Raw genomic sequence first — 18,069 nt, forward strand, 5'->3', positions numbered from 1 at the left:
CTTACACTGTCTGTGCAGTTCTTCATAAACCATATTTTGGTGTATACTTGATCATAAATAATTTATGTGCATTATTACGTCATTTTCCGGACACTTACCTTGAACTTAGTTGGATCCATATAAACATAAGCAACTGGTATCAAATACATACCAGCCCAAAGGCATCGTCCATACTCCAAAAGAAATCATTTAGTTGCTGTTAACCTGCTTAATTGTGGCTGTTCATATTTTATGTAACACTGTTCCGACGAAATTAATGGAAAAGGTAAAATAAATATGACAAGTGGAGTATGAATCTGATAAAACAATTTATTTGTATCTATTCTAAATTTATATAAATAAGCAAGATAATTTATGGTTAAAACTTCATCTGAACTGTACAATGATATTCCTACTTACAAAGTCAGTCAAACAGACAAGAAAAGTGGTTCCAAAACAACTTGGTTTGTTCCGAAACCACTTAAAATGGCAGTCTGTATTACAGTTTATCCAACAGATAGAAAAGACAAAAATCTGTGTGAATCAGACACCAACTACAGAAGCAAATATTTACATCTTTTTATCAAAAATATCTATTAGCTTAAGTTGGATCACAATGTATCAAACAAAAATAAATGCAAGATCTATTACTTCCAAACACTGGATCCCAGTTTCATGTCTTTCATGACGAGAAACAAATACAAGAAAACAAAAATGACACCAGAGCAAATATATCATCCTGACCTTAAAATAATGTGAAGATATAAAATCCTCAATAAAAATTTATTTCTACGAGTTTTCACACAAAAGCTATTTAAAATAAGACACTTTTCAGAATACTGTCTAATCCACACTTTAAAAAATTCTTAATATGAATTACCGTAGTCAAAACAGATTTGTCGTATCAAAAAATAAGCCTAATTCAAATAAGTCGCAAAAATTTATGAGAAGATAGTGACGTACTGAAATTGCTTTGCATTCATAATCAACTTCTTATGAGGGCACTGGGAAGTCAAATGAGAAGTTTTACTGTGTAGGCAATGAAAAGTACATTTAAAGTTCTTTTCTATAGCGTATTTCATTTTGGCAACTGTCTTTAAAAAACAATCACATCAAAAATGTACAAAATAGTCCTCCATGGAGGATATTGCTGACAGAACACACAACAAAGAAAATGAATCAGTGCAATAAAAGTCTCATGAAATGATGAAAATGATCTTCATGCATCCTGGATTTCAAATGTCACCACACAACACCATTCACTTCAAATAATGCAAAGTGCACACAACTGTAGTAAATCGCCTGATGATATTCTTGTTTAAACTGTGTTAGAGAAAGGTTGATTAAATTAATGTACAACTTTGTACATTATGATTTAGTACATAATTATGAAAGCTACATTTCATTATAGTTTTATCACAAATTATCATGGATTCAGGTTTGACTCTTTCTTTAAGTCATCTGTAATTCCAGATTTGTCATCCTTCTCCACTTCACCTATAATTAAAAAATAAAACAAATGAACCTATAATAAAAACAGCACTGTCACATACATAAAGCTAGCTGTAGAGGAAGATGCTGCTACAAAGAACATGCAAAAAATTCAGAACACTTTCAGATTATCAGCAAAAGTTAAACTAGCTTTCTTTTATAGAATATACTATTGCAGAAGTAACAGAGAGAGAATGTTAAAGTTTGTGTGTAGGTTTTTATGTAGCAAAACAACTTCAAATGCTACAGCTGAATGATGTGTATAGTCATTGTTACTATGATGGCAAAACATGCTATTAGTCTAACTTCTGAATACACCCTCATTATTTGTACATTTATGCAACACCTTAAAAGTATTTTCTTTATGGTACGATTAAAAGTCCATAAACCTGAAAATTTTAGTTTCACATTCTGGAAGCAGGCTCCTGGCTACTGACGATATGAAGAAAGAAAACTACTGTACACAGGTCCTCTGAGCAGAAGAAACAGATGTGTGAAAAATGCCAAATATCATCATAGTTCAGCTATCTACTTAGTAATTCACACAACCCCCCCCCCCCCCCCCCACACACACACACACACACACACACACTCAATATCACACTCACTCACTTAGGCTCTTTGTCAATGTTATGTTTGGACTGAGTTGTGGCCTCAGCTCAGATGAGTGGAAAGGATGCAGGAGAGGAAACAAACAGGGGTAGATGGGGAGAGGGATAACTGTACATCAATTACACATCACTACCTTGTACTAGAACAACTAAATCAATATACGAACCACACTTGCCTTCTACTCCTTGCCTTATAGATAATGTGCATGACCTGTCATATTCGGCCCTTCACCATCTATCCTGATCCTGCCACCAGCACCTCACAGGGAGAGCTACTTTCAAAACAGTCATAATCCAACTTTGCTGCAACAACTGCTTGTCCATGAAGGAAATACCCCTGTTGTGGTCTTCAGTCTGAAGTCTGGTATGATGCAGCTCCCCATGCTACTCTATCCTGTGCAAGCCTCCTCATCTCCAAGTGACTACTGAAACCTAAATCCTTTTTAATCTGCGTAGTGAATTCACCTCTTGATCTCCCACAACAATTTTTAGCACCTACACTTCTCTCCAATACTAAATTGATGATCCCTTGATGTTTCAGAATTAACTATCAACTGATACCTTCTTTTAGTCATGTTGTGCCATAAATTTCTTTTCTCCCGAATTATATTCAGTGACTCCTCATCTGTTCAGCAACACTATGTATCAAAAGCTTCTTTTCTCTCTTCTCTGAACTGTTTATCATCTATGTTTCACCTCCTTACAAGGCTGCAATCCAAGAAAATAACTTCAGAGAAGACTTTAAATCTACATCTGATGCTGACAAATCTTTCTTCTTCAGATACTTTTTTCCTTCTTATGCCAGTCCTCTCTGTTTCGGCCATCAACTGTTATTTTATTGCCCAAAAAACAAAATTCATCTACTACTTTTGACATCTTGTTTCCTAATCTAATTTCCTCCAAATCACCTGATTTAAACTGCCTACATTCCATTACCATCTTTTTGCTTACATTCATCTTATATCCCTCTTTCAAGGTATTGTCCATTCCTACCAACTGTTCTTTCAAATTCTTTGTCGTCTCTGATAGAATTACAATGTCATGTCCCTGAATTTTAATTCCATCTCCAAATTTTTATTTGGTTTCCTTTACTGCTTGCTCAATCTGCAGAATGAATAATTTCGGGGAAAGGCTACAATCCTGTCTCACTCCCTTCTCAAACAGTGCTTGCCTCCCTTTCGCACCCCTTGACTTCATAATTACCACCTGTTATCTGTACAGTTGTACATAGCCTTTTTGTTTCCTGTATTTTACCCCTGCTACCTTCAGAATTTCTAAGACTATATTTCAGTCAATGTGGTCAAAAGCTTCCTCCAAGTCTACAGATCCTTTCATGTAGCTTTGCTTTTCCTTTACCGATCTTCTAAGATAAGTCTTAGGGTCAGTATTGCGTTGTGTGTTCCTACATTTCTCCAGAATCCAAACTGATCTTCAACCAGTTTTTTCCACTCTTCCATAAAGAACTTGTGTTAGTATTTTGCAACCAGAACTTATTAAACTCATTCTTCAGTAAAATTCACATCCATCAGCACCTGCTTTCTTGAAAATTGAATTATTACATTCTTCTTTAAGTGTGAGGGTATTTAATCTGCTTTGCACATCTTGCATGCCAAGTGGAATACTTTTCTGACTGGCTTTCCAAAGGGTATCGGTATTTCTATGGGAATGTTGCTTCCTCCCAGGGCATTTTTTCGACTTGGATCTTTCAGTGGTCTATCAAATTCTTCTCACAGTATCACTTCTCCCATCCCATTTTCATCTAAGACCTCTGCCCTTTTTATAATATTGTCTTGTACAGTCCCTCTATATACTCCTTCCACAATTCAGATTTCCCTTCTTTATTTAGTACTGGTTTTCCCTCTGAGCTCTTGATATTTATACAGCTGTTTGTAACAGGCCTTGTCTTTTTACCTATTTAATCCTCTGCTACCTCCACTATTTCATCTCTCAAAGCTATCCATTCATCTTCTACTGTATTTCTTTCCCCTTTTTCGGCCAATCATTGCCTAATGCTCCCTCTGACACTCTCAACAACCTCTGGTTCTTTCACCTTATCCCACGTACTTACTTTCCTACCTTTTTGCTATTTCTTCAATTTTACAATTCATAGCCAATAAATTATGGTCAGAGTCCACATCTGCCCCTGGAAATGTCTTAAAGTTTAAAATCTAATTCCAAAACCGTTGTTTAACCTTTATATGATCAATCTGAAGCTTTCTATTGTCTCCAAGTCTCTTCCACATATACAACCTTCTTTCACGACTCAATTATGCTCTGTGCAAGGTTGTACCAGGTAGCTTCCTCTTTCTTTCCTTTTCCCTAGCCCTTAGTCTCTTCATTATCACACTTAGTGATTTAGTTTTTGATAGCAAGGAATGTTGTGGCAGCAGAAATTCATTGACAGATAAGTAAGGTGTATGGCCCCAAATCAATGCATGACAGAGAATTGCGTAAGTGGGTGGCGCTTTCAAGGACAGACATAAAATGTTCAAGATGCATCATGATCAGGCCGACCATCCGCGAATTCAGAACATACGGTCAAAGCCATGGAAGAAAATACTTGTAAAGACTGGCGATTCACAATTTCAACTTTCTCACTGAAATTTTCAAATGTGGGTAAAACAACTTTCAACAATCCGTCTCTTAAAAATTGCAATTTCGCAAATTGTATGCACGGTGCGTTCCCAGGCTTCTTACTGACAAACACAAAATGGATCTAATGGCCTGTGCTCTTGAGTTTTTGGATTGATAGCATAAGGAAGGTGATCAATTTTTAAAGAACAGTATCACAGGGGATGGGACTTGAGTTTCTCACATGACCCCAGAGTCTAAATGTCAGTAAGTGGAATGGCATCACACAACATCACCAGCCAAAATTAAGGCAAATCAGACAACCTCAACACACAAGGTTATGGCAACTGTGTGTTGCGATAGACATGGAGTCTAGTTTATGAAGCCAGGGACAATAATAAATGCAGCCACTTACTGCACTGTCCTGACTGAACTTCAATGTGCAACACAGAATTAGCGATGTAGTCTTCTGAAGTCAATGCAGACCCCTTCTGCCATGCGCACCCAAAATCTTTTGGATTGGAACAGACTGCCCACTCATTGTACAGTCCAAACATGGTGCCAAGTGACTTTCCCTGGAGTTTCTCAGCATCAAGTGCTTTGCAGAAGACAATGAGATGAAAGAAGTAGTCAAAGACAGGTTATCTATACAGGAAGCAGATGTCTATGACTTAGAGAAACAAATGCTTATAGAACTTTATCACAAATGTTTAAACAAATGTGGAAACTATGTAGAAAAATACTGAAACATATAAGGATGTAAATAAAATCAGTTTTTTGAAAAAGTCTGTGATGGTTCATGTTTTACAAGAAATCAGACCTTACTTTGTGAACAATCCCTATATATTACACTGTAGGAAATACTGCAACCACCCACAAGTTTTTTGAAATGATTTTATTGCACCATTACTTGTTTCAGGCCTGAGCCCATTGTCAAATGGTAGCATTGACTTCCTTACAAGTTTTACAATTGTGTCCTAAAATGTAACCAAGTTTTTGTGATTACTTAGTTTTACACTTGTATATGCTCTATACATCGTACTTACTTTATGAAAATCAAACCGCTGTCTTATAATATTCAAAGAATTGCTTTTCATCAAGTAAATACAATGTACACAGCATGCGTAAGTGTAAAACAATGCAATCACAAAAGCTTTGTTATATTTTAGCACACAAATGGTAAACCTTTTACAAATTATAAATCACAAAACTTTAATGTATTTTAGGATATAAATGTAAAACTTGCAAAGAAATCAACACTATCATCTGACAATCGACTCAGGCCTGAAACTAGTAATGGTGCAATAAAATCATTTCAAAATAACTTGTGGCTGGCTGCAGTATTTCCTACAGTGAATTTATGAAAACAGCGCAGGTTTTCTCTAACCAAAATGGATAAAATAACCCTCGTACAATTTTGTTGGATCATATGAATCCTGTGAGGTACTTTCAAATGCAGAGTGCTTTAAGGACTCGTACTTTCAGGGCTCTCTGTTGGGGCTACTGAGCAAGCTCACAATGAACATGAAGCTGTTAAATACAGATTAAAAATAGGTTCAGATTTTACAACTGAAAAAAAAAAAAGAAAATGTTTTATCTGATAATTCTTAAAGCACACTTTCAGTTGTCATTAACATGTTGCCTCATACTGGAAAAAGACCTAGAAACAGAAAACTCACCACATAAAGGGCATTCAAGGGGGCTGTTCACCAAAGAAATAACATTTATTCTAGTAGCAAGATTAGTCAAATTTATAACAATTTCTGTGACAACACTGTTTACACATTCAGAACAATCTTAACATCAGCTGTGTGCCCAACCGAGACTCGAACTCGGGACCTTGCCCGCGAAAGGCAAAGGTCCCGAGTTCAAGTCTCGGTCGAGCACACAGTTTTAATCTGCCAGGAAGTTTCATATCACAAAGGCTGCATCCAATTTCACCAAACAAACCAAAAAAATTCAAAAGAACATTCAACAACAGAAAGGTTATGGCTACCATGTTTAGGACCAAAAAGGTGTGTTGCTTGTAGAGTTTATGCAGCCCAGAGCCACTATCAATACCGTTGCTTATTGTGAAACTTTACGACATTTGCAGAGAGCCATTCAAAACCTGAAGAGGAATGCTGACTCCAGGAACTGTGTTGATCCATGACAACGCTCGTCCACACACTGCTGGCACAACCCCATGGCTCCTTGAACAATTTCAATGGGACATTTTCGATCATCCACCGTACAGTCCGGACCTGGCACCCAGCAACTTTCACCTTTTCCCTGAACTGAAGGTGTGGCTAGGAGGGCAGCACTTTCAAACCAACGAAGATCTTCAAAACAACGTCAATGCTCATTTGGCATCATTGGCGCCAACATTTTTTGAAGAGGGTACTGCAAAGCTTGTTCACAGGTGCGATAAATGTCTCAATCTTTTCGGTTATTATACTGAAAAGTAACCATAGTGAACAAAACTTCTGGTAATAAAATAATTGTTTTCTATGAACTTGTCTTTTATTTATTGCCTACCGGAGGTTTAAAAAATGGCTCTCGTATCATATCACTAACTTGCCACTTGCCGTTAGGGATCATAGTTATTATGATGTTTTGAAATTAAGAAACCTACAGCACTTAATTCAGAGAACTCTGAGCAAAAAGTGTGGTTACTTAATGCTTTATGTTCTGGAGTCCAGTTCATGTGTTGCTGTACACGAAATGTAGTCATAATACCGAAATTGCTTTTCAACACTAAGTACTGGATCTGAATAAAGCTCCTCTGGCAGCCATGCTATGGGTGACCCATGCCCAAGTTGTGCTTATTTTCCACTGTTTATACTCCTATCATTGTTCTCATGACTTCTTTTCAGGTTTGGAGTGCTATGAACTGGCCTCTGCATGGTGCTGCCATTGTGTGGATGATTCTGAAACTATTTTGTCATTCTCATGGTCAATCCTCATTTGATCAAAACTATTGCATTGACAAGTGTCGCTGTAGTTTCTGCAGGTTTCTCACTGTGCTAACAGTGTGCCGTCCAATGAATATTTCAAAGTTTTTGACCAGTAATGAAGTCAAGAAGCTACTGAATGATCTACTTGAAGACTCTGTTTATGAAGGGGACTTTTTGAAAAGAAACACAGTGATTTTGCTTCTGAATCAGAATCAGTTATGAAAACAATATTATTTCATAATCACCATTCCATTGTTGTACAGAATTTTGCTTGAGAAATCTACTACATTAACTACATTTCTATTGTGTTTTCTGGTGAAATTCCACCTCTAACAGTGAATGATACAGGGTGATTCAAAAAGAATACCACAACTTTAGGAATTTAAAACTCTGCAACGACAAAAGGCAGAGCTAAGCACTATCTGTCGGCGAATTAAGGGAGCTATAAAGTTTCATTTAGTTGTACATTTGTTCGCTTGAGGCGCTGTTGACTAGGCGTCAGCGTCAGTTGATGCTAAGATGGCGACCGCTCAACAGAAAGCTTTTTGTGTTATTGAGTACGGCAGAAGTGAATCGACGACAGTTTTTCAGCGTGCATTTCGAACGAAGTATGGTGTTAAACCTCCTGATAGGTGGTGTATTAAACATTGCTATAAACAGTTTACAGAGAATGGGTGTTTGTGCAAAGGGAAAAGTTCTGGACGGCCGAGGACGAGTGATGAAAATGTAGCACGCATCCAGCAAGCATTTGTTCGCAGCCCAGGAAAATCGACTCGCAGAGCTAGCAGAGAGCTGCAAATTCCACAATCAACTGTATGGAGAGTCCTATGAAAAAGGTTAGTTATGAAACCTTATCGTCTGAAATTGGTTCAAGCACTGTCTGCAGCTGATAAGATTAAAAGAATCGATTTCTGTGATTTTATCCTTGCTCAAATGGAAACAGATGAATCTTTCGTTTCAAAGATTGTGTTTAGTGATGAAGTAACTTTCCACACTAACGGGAAAGTCAACCGTCACAATGTCTGTATATGGGGCACTGAGAATCCGCGGGAAACAACTCAGTATGAACGTGACTCACCTAAGGTGAACGTTTTCTGTGCCATTTCAGCCAATAAAGTTTTTGGTCCCTTTTTCTTCGAAGGTGCTACTGTAACTGGACTACAGTATCTGGAGATGTTAGAGAATTGGCTGTTCCCTCAGCTCGAACAAGAAGCACAACAATTCATATTTCAGCAGGATGGAGCGCCACCACATTGGCACTTATCTGTCCGTAACTACCTGAACGTCAACTACCCAAGGCGATGGATCGGCCGCCAGGCAGCCCGTGACAGAGCACGTCATCACTGGCCTCCAAGAAGCCCTGATCTTACCCCCTGCGATTTTTTCTTATGGGGGTATGTTAAGGATATGGTGTTTCGGCCACCTCTCCCAGCCACCATTGATGATTTGAAACGAGAAATAACAGCAGCTATCCAAACTGTTACGCCCGATATGCTACAGAGAGTGTGGAACGAGTTGGAGTATCGGGTTGATATTGCTCGTGTGTCTGGAGGGGGCCATATTGAACATCTCTGAACTTGTTTTTGAGTGAAAAAAAAACCTTTTTAAATACTCTTTGTAATGATGTATAACAGAAGGTTATATTATGTTTCTTTCATTAAATACACATTTTTAAAGTTGTGGTATTCTTTTTGAATCACCCTGTACACTGACACAAAAAAAAAAATTAATGTAGAGTAATGAAATTTCAGGAATACATCTGTCCAGGTAAAATATTTAAGTGATTACCACATTGCACGATCACAGGTTAATGTAAGCACAACATAAACCATTGCAAATGTGAAATGCTAGTACATAAACAACTGGTGTAACATGCGTTCACTGTGTTGCACAGTTGCCAGATATCAGTTTGTGGGATTGAGTTCCATGCACTTGGTCGGTCAATACAGGGATGGTTAATACTGTTTGTGGATGACGCTGAGGTTGTCCAATGACGTTCCGTACATGCTTGTTTGGAGGAAGCTCTGGTGATCGAGCAGGTCAAGGCAACATGTCAACACTCTTCAAGGCTTGTTGGGTTACATCATCAGTATGTGTATGATCATTATCCTGTTGGAAAACACCCCCTGTAATGCTGTTCATGAATGACAGCACAACAGGTCAAATCACCAGACTGACATACAAATTTTCAGTTATGGTGCATCGAATAATCACAGAAGCGTTCCTGCCATCATACGAAATCATACCCCACACCTTAACTCAAGGTGTATGTTCAGTGTACCTAGCATGCAGACAGCTTGGCTGCAGGCTCTCAACTGGCCTCCTAACCAACATATGGCCATCACTGGCACCAAGGTAGAACCACCTTTCATCAGAGAACACAACAGATCTCCACCCTGCCAATGAGCTCTCACTTTACACCACTGAAGTCACACAAATGGCAGTGGTTTGGGGTCAGTGTAATGCGTGGTAAAGGGCACCTGATTCAGAGCTGTCCTTGATGTAACCAGTTTGTAACAGTCCTTTGAATCACTGCACTGTCAATTCCAGCTCAAATTGCCGCTGCACATGCAGTACAACGTGCCAGAGCCATATGTCAAACATTATGGTGTTTCCCTCCCGGTAGTGTCTTGTGACCATCAGGAGCCAAGTCTTCTTGCAACTCTCACTGCTGCTTGCAATCATGTTAAGAGTGGTTACATTCCTACTAAGTCTTTCTGTAATATCACAGGAGGAACATCCAGCAAGTGACGATAAATATAGTCATCAGGTTTTAGGAAATGGATTGAAATAGCTTCTCTCAACAGGGTGGAAGACGTATCTATCTCTCACACTGAGTAATAAACAGTAATCATACTTTTCTTAGAATTCCCTGCAAGGTGTCACAATGTCTTGTAATGTATCTTACTACACCCAGCTCCAAATATACGTTAATTACTAATGAGAGTATTAAAATTTCCATTATTTTGCATATCACTGACTTTATGTCTCCCACTTCTCAATGGGATTATAGTGGAAACTTCCCATATACAACTGTAAATTTGCTGATTTTATTCATTAAGTACAGCAACTCTTGCCACAATATTTTCTAGTCTTCTTAAATAATATGAAAGGTTTGCCTTCAAAATCAAAAAAGATATAGGAAATGTCGGAAATATGAGGAACAATAACTGTGTAGAGACACATTTACCTGTTATGGAAATGTAATTCTACTAGCAGAATTTAAAATTTATATACAGTTTATACACAAGTCACGATCTGGTACCATTAGCCACAATGCACTAATTCAATTGAAGGAGGCTGTGGGAAGGAACAGATTATGGCTTTGAAGATGGAACCACTCAATCATGTACTATAAGTGGGTTATGGAAAACACTGAAAATCTAAATGACAAACTAAGGAAAAATATATCTAAAAACAAAGATGATGAAACTTACCAAACGAAAGCGTTGTCCCTTTTTCCCCCTAAGGTAAGTATTTCCACTCCCAGGATTGGAATGACTCCTTACCCTCTCCCTTAAAACCCACATCCTTTCGTCTTTCCCTCTCCTTCCCTCTTTCCTGATGAAGCAACCGTGGGTTGCGAAAGCTTGAATTTTGTGTGTGTGTGTTTGTTAGTGCGTCTATCAACATACCAACACTTTTGTTTGGTAAGTTAAATCATCTTTGTTTTTAGATATATTTTTCCCCAAGTGGAATGTTTCCCTCTATTATATTCATATGACTAACTTTCCCATCACTGATCACTGACAAGATAAGCATAGTGTCTTACCAATGTACAATCTATAATACAGACAACATTGACAGGAACTTTCTGGATAGAATAAAAGTCCATCAATCAAATAATACATACATAAAGAAAACAATGTTACAAGTTAAAGAAAGAAGGCAGATCAAATCTACAGGAATTTTGCAAATTATGTCTTTAGTGTCAATTGGGGTAAATTCCAAAGAAAAGAGTCATGGGGTGAACCCAGATAACTGACAGTAAAGTATAGTAAGTATAATGAACAACAGTAACTATAATCAGACAGTGAATATGGTGATAAACAACTGTGGTTAAAGGAACAAGGCACTGCCTATAGCGATTATTATAAATCCACAACAAATTTTACATTGACTGTAGTTAATCGCCATTTGTATCTTCATACTGTTGTAGGCCTATTGCGATTCTAAAGCATTAGACAAGTTACCTCTGGCACTTTCAAAAATTATGGTAATCAACATTGTAGTGGACTGCATGCATACTGAAATCCACATTACTGGGTACTATCTCAATGTTAAAGCAGACGGAGGTATACCATCCAGTTTGGTGCAAAGAGCATCCACTATGGGTGCTCTCCTCCAATCATGGTCCCACGTCAAAAGATGAATACAAATTGTTTGATGACCAACGGTGTCCGCAAACTCAAGAGACAACAAAGGCAAAGGACTACACCACATGGCACAAGGAAGCGATTATCTGACCATGTGATATCTTCAGTTTGTGCCTATCTGCAACTCGGCATTTGCGCTATATGGTGAGTAGCAACTATCCTTTTCATAATACTGTCACTATTCAATCATGGATTTTCCACTGTTTGTTATATGGGGAAGTTGTGTGATTAGAGTAGTGAGAGTCTCTGTGGAGGGTTTAATGAGGCAGCAGGGACCACAAACTGCAACAAGCACACTATAGTACTCCTCTCTACACATATCGTACACTGACACAGACTGCCATTACTCTTGAAATATGTATGTTGTAAATAGAAACACAAGGTTCACTTTTACACAATTAGTTCAAATTCCACCAGAAGCTTCTTAAATTCATTTAGGCTGCATGGCAGTATAGCTACTATGTGAATAGTTGATGAAAAGCTCTTGGGTTTCAAGCTGGGTGACTAAGTTAAAATAATGCAATATTTTGATGAATGTCACACTCATGATCTTCTGGTGAAGAGTAATGATATTGTGGATATTGTAATAGTTATACCGGCAGTGAACCCCCTCCACCTAGCTGCAGGCAACCGGGTACACTCTGGCCCATGAGCAGGGAGGTGGACTAATTGCAGTGTGGGGATAGTAGATGCACCAGAGGCTGTGCTCGAATCTCAATTTGGAAATTCTGGAAGTATCTCACGTGTCCAATGGTGCTGGGCATGCTCTCATCATATCACCGCTAGTGCAGGATTACATGCTGCTGATTTAAATTGCTAAACTTCGTCCCCACTGACCATGTTTTCATGCCTCCCTGTTTCTATTGATTCCTTTATAATGTTGCCCAGTAGCTGGTGGCTTGGCATAGCACCTAAAAGTCAAATGTCTTGCCTTTTTTTTTATGGTAAGCCCTGCCATCACCAATTTCTCTACGATTCGCTGCGGTACATCCTCACATACCCTCACAGCACTTCGAGATACAGCACTGTGTTTGCCCGATGTATTGGAGCCACATTCACAAGAGAGGCTGTATACCCAAAGAACCTTTAGTCTTAGTGGGTCTTTTGCAGAGCCAAGGCACTCTTTCAACTTAAGAAGTTGTCATAAGACTATTTTTTATGCTGTATTTCTCAAGCAGCCTCACAATTTTGTCCAAGAGTGGCCCCAAGTAGAGAAAGAAAGTTAGTCCCTTATCTTCTTCCTCTTCTTCCCAGTTTGTTGCATCTTTCTTCTTGAATGCCTTATTAATCTGTGCTTCACTGTACCCATTTTAATGACCACTTCCTTTGGGTGTTTTAGTTCAGGTATGAGGCTTTCCTAGTTGCAGATGAGGTGTGTCCTATGTACCAGAGTGGCTACCACTGTCTGCCATAGCACTGGACAGTGGCAGCTCATTGCACGGAAGTACAGTTCTGTGCGGTTCGTATTCCTATACACTGCAGGACCCACCGTACCACATGCCTTCTTTTTCAGGCCCAACAAAGGGAGACAACAATTTTCCTTTATTTACAAACAGAATGCATTGTTCTGATGGCTACTGTTATGGTAGTCCAGAAATTAATCCTACATCTGTCTGCCATGCTCTCACACCACAACAGTATCGTCGACATAGTGGAAGTAGTGCTTGGGTTTTTGGCGAGCAGTTTGAAAGGCCATCTCCTTGAAGTGTTCCATGTAGATTTACAATCTCAAGAACCTGTGGGCATGTAGATTTACAATCTCAAGAACCTGTGGGAAGTCCACAGCCACTCTATCCTTCTCTTCATAAAAACTTCCATCGTATCTTAAGCAGGTAGTCAGTACATGTTCAAAAAGTTTATCTGTGGCTCAAAATGTTGAGTAAGGATCACCAAGGAGGTTTGAAGAGGTCCTTTTGTGAATAGTGACATAATGTCTAAGCTCATGAGCAGATCATCTCTTTGTAGTTACATGTCCTCAAATACTTTCATGGAATCAGCAGAGTTCTTCTGGTGGTGACTCGTGTGTCCCACAAGGGGTTTAGTAGCATCGCCATATATTTGACCAGTCCCATAATCATGCAAGTTGATGGTGTTGAGTATTGACTGCAAAGGAAACCTCTCCTTGTAAATTCTGGGAAGTTCACAAAGGCACTGTGGTGTCACTAGTGCCCTGGAATACAGTCACTTGCTCACTTTCTCTGGCAGATCTGAGCACTTAAATAGAACCACAGTTTATCCGGTCATTGTCAAGGTTAAATCCTTCTGGAGTTTTTTGTGGGCCAGGTCCTTAATTACCATCTGTATGGTAATACTTTCATTTCTGTCAAGTTACGGGACTTGTGTGAGTATTCCCTGAAGAAAGTCCCTAAAATTAGTTTCCATTACATCAAATTTACTTTTACACTCCAACTTCATTGTACACATATTCATTTCTGTGAAAATAGTGGTGTGTTAAAATTTGGAAACAGTCAGGTTCGATTCACATTATCAGACTGCTACAGCTGTACTTTGTACTCAATAACTTTTGCTGTTCTCTGGTAGTCTGGAGGTGACAATAAGCTCTACTGTAGTTGCACTTGCAAGCAACGGTGCTCATACCAAATCCAAATCACAGGCTTTTGGGTGGAGAATCTTTCTTGCATATCACATACCCACTCATAGGTACATTTCATCTAGTTTGTGTATGTAACATTCTGCAAGTGGATCTACAGCTTTTTGGCAGTAACAGCTTTCATTCAGCTGTTTTTTAAAGAAACAGTGGCATGACGTAAAAACTTACTGGAGCCTATTTTTAGGACCATAACTTCACTGCACTAATAATAGTGCACCCTTTGACATTACACAAAAGACAATGCAATCTTCTATTGCCACCTTCCACTTGTCAATAAAAGAAAGTCTGAAATCATCCAACATAACCCAGATATTTATTTTTCATGGAGCTCGTGGGGAAGTTACAGCAAGGATCTCTCTTGTCCTTTGAGTCAAGTACATCATCTGTCCACTTCAGTCTTTCAGACTGTGTTTACAGTACTTATCCCCATATCCCACATTGTTGCCAATTTTGTCATTAATTGCCAGTCAGTTAAGCTCCTAGACTACTTCAGCACCTTCACAATAGCAAACTAAACCAACTCATCACATCATCTTAACTGCTTGGTCAATTTGAAACCATGCCCATCTAGTATAACACTTCATAGCTTACAAGTTATCATTAACATGGCACATTACTAGAAATGCATATTCAAAAATGATTCTCCTGTTCCACATATGTTAATGCGCAACGAAAGGTCAAGTCCCTATGTACACTATCTGGTAACAATCATTAGTGTCTTAGGACCCATCATCATCGGTGCCAAATTGTCCACACTAAATATCACACACAGCCGAACAGTTTAAATCACTCAATCAGTGACAAAAGAGATGGAACTAAGCAACTCTCTATTCAACTGATTAAACAAAAAATTAAATTTACAGAAGAACATTACACACTGCAATAAGGTTTTCAAGATCTTACTTCAAATAATTATTATAATTTTGAAATCTCTCCAAAAGCAACAGCTTGAGACCAACACCACAGTTCACGACTTTTCAAGTACTCTCACTGCATGCAAAATGTTGTCAGCTGCCAGTATGAGCACAAACTTTCCAGCTGGCATTAAAAATAATTAAATGAAAGAATCTGCAAATGAATCACTCAGAACCACAATGTAATTATGGAAGTCCATAAACAATAATCAGACAAAAAATTTGAACTGAATGAAAACATTTGAAAACATTTGTTAACGCAACAGGAGCATCTACTTACCAGCATAAAACAGTAACAACTAGAGCTAGCCAATTAACATCCAAATTTAAGAAGAAAGTATAATCTTTTTTCGCTTTTTAATATTTATTTTATCTTCAGAAGAGAGGAACAGGTAAATAAAGGTGCTAAAAGGAAAGAAAAGTCATTCCTCTTTTGGCAGTAGATAGGTAAGGAATATTTCTTAGGATTCAATTTTATTTCTGCTTTAGCCAATTCAATGAAAAAATGACTACTGCACTGACAGGCTATAATTAACTCCAAACTATTCGTCTCCCAGCTAGTTGATACAGCTAACTTTTACATACACTATAACAATTTGGAGTACACAAGAGAATCTGCAAAATGGTTAAGGAAGAAATCCAAAGCAACACACACGAAGTACTTCTTACGATGAAGAATTCCACATGCCAGTTGACCACATGCTACCCTTACACACCACCAACTTGACATCACAGGTAACCTTGATAAAACTGTACACTCATGCATAATGCACAGGGATGGAAATCAAGATCCAGAATGGAAGAGACTGTAGCAGACTTTTAAGTCTTTAAGGTATACGCAGATGATTCATCTGAAAAGGACTGTTCAAGAACCTATATTGATGTTCTTGCCCATTAAGCTATTTTTACTTGTCACAAACATTTGACTCAGCTACATATATTTTCAGTGGTGACTGATCCAGTCATCACATTCTTTCTTCCATGTTTGTTAGTTCTGTAGGACAAGTGGAAGAGTATTTGCTGAGTTGGGAATGAAAGTAACAGACAAACTTTCTGTGACAACTGCTCAGATGGCTCAATTGGAAAAGCGGAGCATTCTGTTGCGAGTCTCACATTAAGATTTAACCAATGGGAAATACAGAAAATATAACGTACACCAAGTTTCAAATTTGAAATTAAAGTCAAATCTGAAAGAGTTAAGTGTTCTTGAAATGAAAAATTAGTGCAGCTTTGCTGTCAGAAATTTAAGAACAATTCCAGTTTCCCCAGTTTAATGAATTTTTCCACTGGTTCATTACCGGTTTCATACTCATATAATAAAAGTGTAAACAAAGCAAATTTTACAGAAATTTGCTAATGAGGCAGCAAGATGCAAACATACTATAAATTTGATTTCAATAATATATTACATCACATAATTTCTTACAACGCATTTAAAATTACCTTTTGTCTCCATTTTTGTGATATCATCTGGTTTCGTCTTTTCATCAGGGTCAGGCTTTTCTGTTTTGGGCTCCAGTTTGTCAAGCCTAGGTCGTTTCCTCCCTTTGAAGGATCTGAACAAATAAAATAACTATGTTACATACACACATCACTATGTTGCAACTTTTTTATAATGTGACAACATGAAAATATAATACGGAAATTCTTAAAACTGCAATGTGCATAACGTTTGGTTTTTCAACTGTTTATCTGATTCTTGGCTTTTTCAAAGTGTCAGAACACAATGACTTGTACTGAGTGCTGTTCTCAAAAGGAACAAAAATCTGCACTATTCTACAGGTATCATGACATCTTCACTTATTACTCAATACAGAACAAATGACCAACATAACACACCTCCTTAGCACTGTAGAAGCAGTCTGTTAGGACAAGAACAGTATTTTGATTGCTGACGTTTGCCTTTGGGGACAACAACCAATGAGCCTGCAAACTGTAAATGACTGGGAAAACTTTTCAGATCCAACAGAAACAAACAAAGAAGCATGTGGTTGACAAGTTTTCAGCTGAATAGCAAAACCTAAACACACTAGGATCCTAATTCAAAAACTTCTTCAGCAATTAAAATGGGTGACGGTTCACTCTCCCTATTGTCCACATTCGACATCAAGTGACTTCCACATTTTTCCTGAGATGAAGTTGTGTGAACAGTGTTTCACCACAGATAAGGAATTGTAAGGCTGCGAGATACGAGAGCTTGGCAGAAAGATCACAAGAATTTTTTTACAGAGGGCATAGGAAGGTTGTTATACACATATCACCAATGTTGATATTCAAACTTGTTTTAATTCCCAGTCCTATACAAGACTGAAAATAGAAATGGCTCCGAATATATCTTACATCTTGCAGTAGAAATTTAATTGTTATAAATTTAAGGTCAGATTACCAGGATTCCATTGTGAACCTTTACCCTCCCAGTCAATCTCTTACCTACTAAACTATAACCTGACTCAAGGCTTCAAAGTGTCAATCTCTCTCTTAATTTCCAACCTCTGGCACACTAGCCCAGCAAAGTATGCGAGAGTTTTTATGGAAATTGGAACTTAGGGAAAGAAGAGATACTGGCACATTCGATGCATG

General features: G+C 38.1%; 1 protein-coding gene across 2 annotated transcripts in view; it reads right to left on the reverse strand.

Annotated features, from left to right (window-relative positions):
- Positions 1–289: 289 nt before the first annotated feature.
- Positions 290–18,069, reverse strand: part of LOC124787645 (histone deacetylase HDAC1) — a 147,255-nt gene continuing 129,475 nt past the window's right edge. The window contains exons 9-10 of one of the 2 annotated variants that reach the window (XM_047254431.1): positions 16,933–17,045; positions 290–1,302 (exon numbers count right to left, since the gene is read on the reverse strand). In XM_047254431.1, coding sequence (XP_047110387.1) covers positions 1,298–1,302; positions 16,933–17,045 — 118 coding nt within the window. In that variant the 3' untranslated portion in view covers positions 290–1,297. Of the gene's footprint in view, positions 1,477–16,932; positions 17,046–18,069 lie in introns of both variants that reach the window. The other variant, XM_047254430.1, reaches the window with a different exon arrangement.

The sequence above is a fragment of the Schistocerca piceifrons genome, chromosome 3 (genome assembly GCF_021461385.2).
Source record: "Schistocerca piceifrons isolate TAMUIC-IGC-003096 chromosome 3, iqSchPice1.1, whole genome shotgun sequence".
NCBI lineage: Eukaryota > Metazoa > Arthropoda > Insecta > Orthoptera > Acrididae > Schistocerca > Schistocerca piceifrons.